At 37.3% G+C, this 7,990-nt stretch overlaps 1 protein-coding gene across 1 annotated transcript in view; it reads right to left on the minus strand.

The window, feature by feature from the left end:
• Positions 1 to 7,990, minus strand: part of LOC109038755 (salivary peroxidase/catechol oxidase) — a 36,335-nt gene that overhangs the window by 2,177 nt on the left and 26,168 nt on the right. The window contains exons 7-11 of the mRNA XM_019053938.2: positions 5,502 to 5,649; positions 4,296 to 4,443; positions 3,386 to 3,559; positions 2,283 to 2,481; positions 71 to 164 (exon numbers count right to left, since the gene is read on the minus strand). Of these exons, the coding sequence (XP_018909483.2) occupies positions 71 to 164; positions 2,283 to 2,481; positions 3,386 to 3,559; positions 4,296 to 4,443; positions 5,502 to 5,649 (763 nt within the window). The remainder of the gene's footprint in view (positions 1 to 70; positions 165 to 2,282; positions 2,482 to 3,385; positions 3,560 to 4,295; positions 4,444 to 5,501; positions 5,650 to 7,990) is intronic.

A 7,990-nucleotide genomic window follows, 5' to 3' on the forward strand; every position in this document is an offset into this window, starting at 1 on the left:
GATAAAGAAAGCCCTTCAATTTTTTTAAGCGCCCTCCTTGTCAAGAAATATAGACGTTTTGAATACTTACCCCATCAGAAAAGGTTTTTCCCGAACTTCTGTCATATCCCCGTAATGACACAATATATGAGCCATGTTCATTTTGTTCAATTCTTTGAGTTGATCTGTTCAGAGAATAAAATGAGTGTTAGTCAGATCTATACCTGCACTGGATAGTAACAATCGTAAGCATGCACATTTTCATAACGGAAATATCATTCGATTGTATTAAAGTGGAATGTTGAAAAAATGTTCAAACATGATGTACTTGAAACAAGTAGGTAAACTCAACATATGGCGTGGAAGGAGCTCACTATAAGTATGTATCTTGCCCCCTCCCCCCCCCCCCAAAAAAAAAAAATTGCCACAAAATTGCGTCCCATAGTCCAAAGAATATTCCGCGATTTTCTCGCCAATAAATGGAACACGTATATGATGGCTTAATATGCACCGGCACGCAATTTTGCGACGCTCACTGGACCGAGTCAATTGGAGTATCGTGTATCTTGCCCCCTCCCCCCCCCAAAAAAAAAAAAAATTGCCACAAAATTGCGTCCCATAGTCCAAAGAATATTCCGCGATTTTCTCGCCAATAAATGGAACACGTATATGATGGCTTAATATGCACCGGCACGCAATTTTGCGACGCTCACTGGACCGAGTCAATTGGAGAATTCGGACAAAATCTGGGAACTATGAAAGCTTATATTTTTGGAAATACGAAACGAAAAAGTCTAAATGTGGTTCCATCGGTTTTTTCGTGAAATTTCTGTTCAGAAACACTCTATGAAATTGAATTTGTGACAAAAATAACATTACAATTTACGCACATAACACACATAATAACACGCACATAATATCAGAGCACATAACATAAAAACGCACATAATATCAGAGCGTTTTAATCCGATGGCGATAAAGTTAAAGGCACTCGGCCACTCAGGGGTTGAAAATTGTTTTTATCATGCACATAATCTATCTTTTTTTCTGGATCTTATTCATTTATTAAGCCAGACATCAAGTAATTTTTATCACTAGGGGCCGTTCATAAAGTGCTCAACGCTAATTTTCGGATTTTTCGACTAAAGGCTCGCATTTTGTATGCATAAAATATTGACGGTGAAACTACCAGACCGCGTATCTCATTTGCGGTGTTTAAAAATCTCCTCCCCTATTTTATTTTTTCGAAGGAGAGCAAATCAATATGAATTCTTTTCACAGAGTTTTCCTCGCGCACAGAAGAAATAACAGGGAAGTTTTCTATAGTTAACTTTGAGTAGTTTTTCATTTAAGGAATTAAGTAAGACAGGAAGTATACAGCGTCGCAAAGCGATACGTAGTCTGGTACGATCACCGTCGATATGCGATAAGCATCACAAACACCTCTTTGGAGACTTAAACGCAAGGCAAGAAAAGGTAGAATACTAATTTGTTCATAAAATACGTGACACTAAATTTTGGATCACTGTCCAATATTACATTCCTACTCTTTCAAATCCTACTCAGCTCGAAATAACCTCATTTGTCTATAGATGGCTGTAGATTCCAAAAAAAATCGAACAAAGGAATAGAAGCCACAAAACTAAAAAAAAAAAAAAAAAAATGGATTTTTTGACCCCCTCCTCTTCCCCCATGACGATTTTATAACGTAAGTCTCAATCTCAATCCTATATCATGTAATGCTCTTCATGACTCCCTCTAGAGCATTCGGTATTATTATTACCACCATTAATGGCATTAGGGTATATGGTATATTGGCGTTCCTTGTTAATCGTTCTACTTATTTTCAGTTCCAGGTACCAACCTCCCAAGTAGCACAGTGCAACGAAAATATTGAAATTAAATTGCAATTTGATGTTAGTGGATTTGTAATTTTTGTATCATTAAATTGCAATATTTTTACATCCTTTAGTCATATGCCGACTTTAAACAATCAACAAAATGAGCTTCATTTGCCAGAAAGATAGGCAATATGCATTGCGATGAAAAATTGCAACTTATTTCAATTTTACTGCAATAAGTTTCAATAAATGGGGCCCCTTCAAATGGGAGCTAGGCAACATATACAACACTCACGATCAGTGGAATTGCAATATTTTCACCATGCAATTTCTACTTGTTGCAATCTGTGCTACTTGCATGGGCCGTTACGACAAAACGTCACGGACGTACAGATATGGTTGAATTTGCAGCCATACACAATTATATGTTACGATTTACTAATATTTCTATTGAAAACTTACGGTTTGGAAACAGTCCTGGCTGACCATCACAGGTGGGATGATATCTGTCTCCAATGAGCCACCTTTTGAATTGCTCGATTATTATTGCCGTGCAGACTTTCCCGAACATGCTGTTGCCGACAGGACACTCAGCGACACATCCAACATACAGATCTATGTCCCGCCAGTGTTTGTAGACTTTTCTGAAGTCCCTTATGGTCTGAAAAATATCCGAAATACATGTTTTCATGGGCTGTATTTCAAGGACCATCCTGAGAAGGGGCGCATGCCAAAATCGCTTTTTTTCAGGAGAGTCCGAAAGGAACAACGCAGCACTTTTAAAAAATGCCATGATTTAATAAAATAATAAATTCAAACCATGATTTAATAAATTAATAAACTCAAATCCTCAGTATGAGCAAAAAGAAAGCCCAAAAGGAATTTTGGAGGTATCCCGACATGGGTGTCCAAAAACATGGTGAAAAAAGTAGAGAGCTGTCCTCTCTTAAACCGGTCACTTTTTTGTTGTCTTCTGTCTGCATTGTTAATTTTTTTTGAAAAAAACCTCCCATTAGTATTAAAGATCTCCAGAAAATCTCTGATTCAGATCGTCGGGAATTTTTTAAAAAGAATGATGGCGATGATACTTACTCCTTTCTTTTTTTTTCTTTCTTTGGGAATCCTCAATTAAGTGGGCAGTCTCAGGAAGCATCGTACCATTCTCCCTACTTTATGGATAAAAAAAAAATGTTATAAAAAATAAAATTCTCACGTGAAATGAGGGCAAATTGGGAGTTTTATATAACCCACGACTCTCCTCAGTAAATTCCCGTGAATCAATTTTTGAAGTCTCGACGAATAATTTTTTCTCCGTTTCCGAATATTGCTTTGCCATGATTAAAACCCATATTGTTTGTGCTAGAACGATTAACAATTTGGGATCATCTGACCTAAAAATGTGTGGAAACTGTCAGCCAATCTGTATCTGTATCAACTTGTATCATCGCCTAAAGAGAGGAGATGGCACATAGCTCCCAACTCAAATTATGCATCTGGTTTTTCTTCAGTTTTACTCTCACCAACCCTACCTGGGGTTTGAAAAATTACGAAGAGGCTTCTCTTACATCTAGAGCAAAGTATTTTTCCAAGTCCCTCCAAGACTCAATCTTTTCCTGTCCGAGGAGCCTCTCAACGTAGTGACACCAGCCACCCAATCCCGATTCTCTCTCGCGTTCTATCGACGTGGTGTCCAGATCTCCACCAACAGCCCGCACCGAGTGGAATAGTTTATTGTTCATCTAAAGTCAGGGAAGAGAAATTGGTTTTTAGAAAATGCAGCTTGTAAAAGATCATTGCACAGATCACAGATCAGCAGGTAAAATCATTAGAAAAAGAGAAGAAGAGATAGAATAATATAGTTAATAATATTTAAGTGCTGCACTGATAAATTACTTAACTAATAATATTTAACTTATCAATTATATATAGTAATCATTAGTGAGAGAGAAGAAGAGATAGAATAATATATATATAGTATTCATTAGTAAGAGAGAAGAAGAGATAGAATAATGTATATATTATTCATTAGTAAGAGAGAAGAAGGGACCCCAGTAGCAGTGATCGTGATAAATAGCGATTTAGCGGTTGGTTATCGCGATTATATCGGTGGCGATAAATCGAGAATTAATCGCACCAAAAATCGCGATATATAGCGATTAAATCGCTACAAATTGCAATTTTTGGTTCGATATTATCGCCGTGATCAATTTTTGTCGATAAAATCGAGATTAAATCGCCATTTATCGCGATTTTTATTTCAAACATATCGCGATAAATTGCCCGGCGATAAAATCGCGATTCTGCTCCTAAAAGATCGAGGATAATCGCTCAGATGTTGACGATCCTAGTGATTTTATCGCCGATAAAAATGCAATATATTCCGATTTTTCCGTTGAAAAATGCTTCTTGGGTCATTGGAAAATTCACTTTTTGTTTTGCTTCGCACCGCCTGGATGGATGGAATTTGTCACTTACGTCTTTTGAGCCGAATTTATCTTGTTTGGCCATCGGTGAGTCGCAAGTGCTCTCCACGAGTGGTCCATACGATTTGACCACGTGTTTTGGCCGATTCAGAAAATTATTTATACGCATGTGCTCCGTCTCATTATTACTCATGTGCAATCTATAAGATGCAAAATAATCAAAACAAATTCAAGTGAATGGAGAAGTTGCAGGAGAAAATAATGTTCCTGGATGTCCTTGATGAGCGAAGCTCATGATATGTTTCATACTTTTTTTCTGATACGCGAAATTGAATGAAAATTTCATTAGAGACTGCTTTTTGACGTCTCATGGCGGCATTTCCCGTTTAAAAACATGCATTTTAGCAGACTGGACCGTAACTTTCCAATGATTGTTTAGAGATCAAGAATATTCTAGTTCTCAGTTTATTCGGTGGCTGTCATACGGACGTATTTATGCTAAAAGGAAGTATGTCCGTAGGGCTTCTGTCCAACATAGTTTCTTTTGTACGAGCATAAATATGTCCATTTATACGTAAAATTTATCAGTTTTAGAAATCTCCATAAAAAATAGAATATACGCAGAAATAGAGTATGGAAATTGGATTTGGGCTACACCGCAATAGACACCATGAAGTAGTCCATCAAGTGGTAGTAGTAGTAAAGGAAATTCTCGCAAGTTGACAAGTCGCGGTTTTATCCACTTAAATTCCTATTGTACAATCGATTTTTATCGAGATTACTTCCGCAGTTAATCGTACCATTTCCTGAATCACTGCATAAAGCAAATGCAAGAAAGACTCTTTTCTTTTAGTAAAATGGTGTTTGTACAGACGAAGAGGAAGCTTGTAAGTCACAAAATATTCCCTTTCACATAAGGTAAAATTTCGAGATGGAAATGACATAAATAGTACCTTAAAATCTTGTAGTGCCCGAAATTCAAAGCATGCACTAATGACGAAATAAATGAATCAATGTTACCCTTGAAATAGTGGACTATCTTGAATTGGATCCTGTTAAAATCCAGCTGAGTCAATGTTGATAACAGCTCTGCTTACCAATTTATTCTAAAGATAACAGTACAAATATGTACTTATATTGAAAAAGTCCCTCCTACGTGGAACATAAATATTGAATTGAATACTATTTTTTGGAACCTACAAATGTTTCTCATTTTCTATACATGAATATATAAACGACACTTTAAATTGGATCTTACTTCAATACTTCAAGAATCATACTGTGTCCGCCCCTGTAAGCTGCCATTAGAAATTCATTTATCGATGTTGGGTTTAAAAATGGGTCGTAAAGCTTATCGGGTCCTGTATTCGTGAAATTAAGTCCGGCAGCCTTCACGAACTCAGGTCCTAAATAAGCGGTAAAAAAGAATACATTTAATTTTTGTACATGGAATGATTAGAAGAATAACATAATGCATTCATCGCTTCTTTACAAAAGAAACAATCACCCGCCATTTTTGGAGTTTCCATAGATTAAGCTCTAACTACTTGAAGCTTTCACAAGAAAAAAGTTAGGAATGTTACGTGGGCCAATACTTTGCCACCAGTAGTACTTGGACAACATTTGGACGTACTTCTGTCAAACAGAACTACGTGCATTATGACGTGAGTCCTGTTACGCATGTATTCTTATTGGTCTCGGAGCTCATGTCTTAGTGCACATAGTTCTGTTTGATAGAAATACGTCCATTTCACAGCCATGAGCCATTAATTCTGTCTCATTTAGGAATCAATGTTTTTGTGGCATTAATTTTTTATAAACATGTGGACAAGTGATGGATGAGGCCCGAAATAGTCGTTCCGTATCGTGAAATACTTGTTAATACCTAAAAAATGGTTGTAGATATTGACGTGCAGTTTGGACGCGCCTTCGTCGAATGAAAATAGGCGATCTTTTTATGGGAGGTAATTTTTGAGTTTTAAAATCCCAAAATCAGGAACCAGGAATGCTTCAATTTTTTAAATAAATGGCAAATACTGCAGAAAAGACTCCGCAGAGTGATGATCCCAGATTTCATTCCAATACTATCAACAGTGTATGGCTACGTGAGCTTTGTGTAAGCCTGAAACTCGAAGATGAATCAGGGAGTGGTACAAATTTTCCTCCTCGTAAGTATAAAAAAAGAAAAAAATGTCATGCATTTTATGTATACAGGGTGTCCCAGGATTAAGTACGAATATTGAAGGAGTCGATTCTTGGGGTCAAAAGAAGACGTTTTTGTGGTATAACTATTTTTTTCCAAAAACGCATTCCCTGGGGGCCACGCTCCACCAAAGTTGGAGAAAATAAATCGTCTTTCTAACGCTGTGACAATGTTTATCAATCAATATTAATGAAAATTGGTCTATGAGGGTAATTTTTAGCGCTATTTTCATTTTTGACCTCTAAAAAAGGGATAATTCATTTTTATGGGGGGGGGGGGGCTCAGGGGAGGGGGGAGTATCGAACCTAAAAGTGGCCAAAATTATTATTTTCAGTGACATAAATTAATTTTTGACGGCACCACTAGATTTAGCGTTGAAAAGTATTGAGAAAATGTGTCATGCATTTTTTCGCCCTGACTCATCGTATTGGAGATAATAGAGACTGAGTGTAGCGCAGGTGGGCAAAAAGGGGGTGGGGGTGGTCCCCAGGGAAAGCGCTTTTTGAAAAAAAGTCATACTACAAAAACGTCTTTTTTTGACCGAAAGAATCGACTCTTTCAATATTCGTGCTTAATCCTGGAACATCTTGTATATCAACGGTGAACAGAGGGAACACGCATCTTGTTGAAGATTTTTCAAAATATCCGTTACCTTCTCATTTCACCAAAGGAGAAAAAACAAAAACTATTGCTTGAAAGTTGAATAGATTGATCTTTACGCAGAGAGGAAAAATCAGGTAAATCGAGAATGACGCTGAAGATTTTTTCATTAAAAAAATTAAGTATGACAGGAATGGACCACTAGGCAAGGTACGAATTTCAGCATTCTAATAAATATTACTTAATAAAATTTCACGTAGAACACGATGCGCACAACTAAAATTACCGAAATCAAATCCTTACGAAGATATTCAATAATTCTTGATGCGTGAATTCAAACCACCCGCTCATGAGAACTCAATGCTCTACGTGATTCACATCGCGCGCTAAACGTTTATCATGACAGTCTTTGCGAACCTCACTCTTGACGCTTTGGCTCAGCTATAGCAAATTGCTTATAGTTTGAACAAAACATGGTGGGAAAAGAACATTGCTCGATTGAGAAGATTGCTGAAACCGTTGAAGTGCGCGATTTGACTCACGTAGAGCTTTGAGTTGCATGTGAGCGGGCAGTTCAAATTCTACGTAATCCAATGTGTAATAAAAACGTGAATATCTTCGTTAAGAGTTGGTTCCAGTAATTTTCGTTGCGCGAGGCGTGTTCTGCGTGATTCCCGTGATTTCAATTAAAATCGTTCTAAAAATTCTTGTAAAATTTTCAGCAAACCTGTGCGTATCTTTTCAAAAATATTCATCGAAATTAACTGCGATTTGCAACGTTGCAATCGAGGTAAATAAGCTCCTATTCGCGTGGAACCATCGATACTTGAGTTCGTTTACGGCAGGCGTGACATACAACTATTTGACCACGGGTGTGAGCATGTTGCAGCTCCGCCGGATTGAAGGCGCGTCAAACTGCGAAGATGTCTTCACCGCCCTGCCGA

This window comes from Bemisia tabaci, chromosome 8 (genome assembly GCF_918797505.1).
Source record: "Bemisia tabaci chromosome 8, PGI_BMITA_v3".
Lineage (NCBI taxonomy): Eukaryota > Metazoa > Arthropoda > Insecta > Hemiptera > Aleyrodidae > Bemisia > Bemisia tabaci.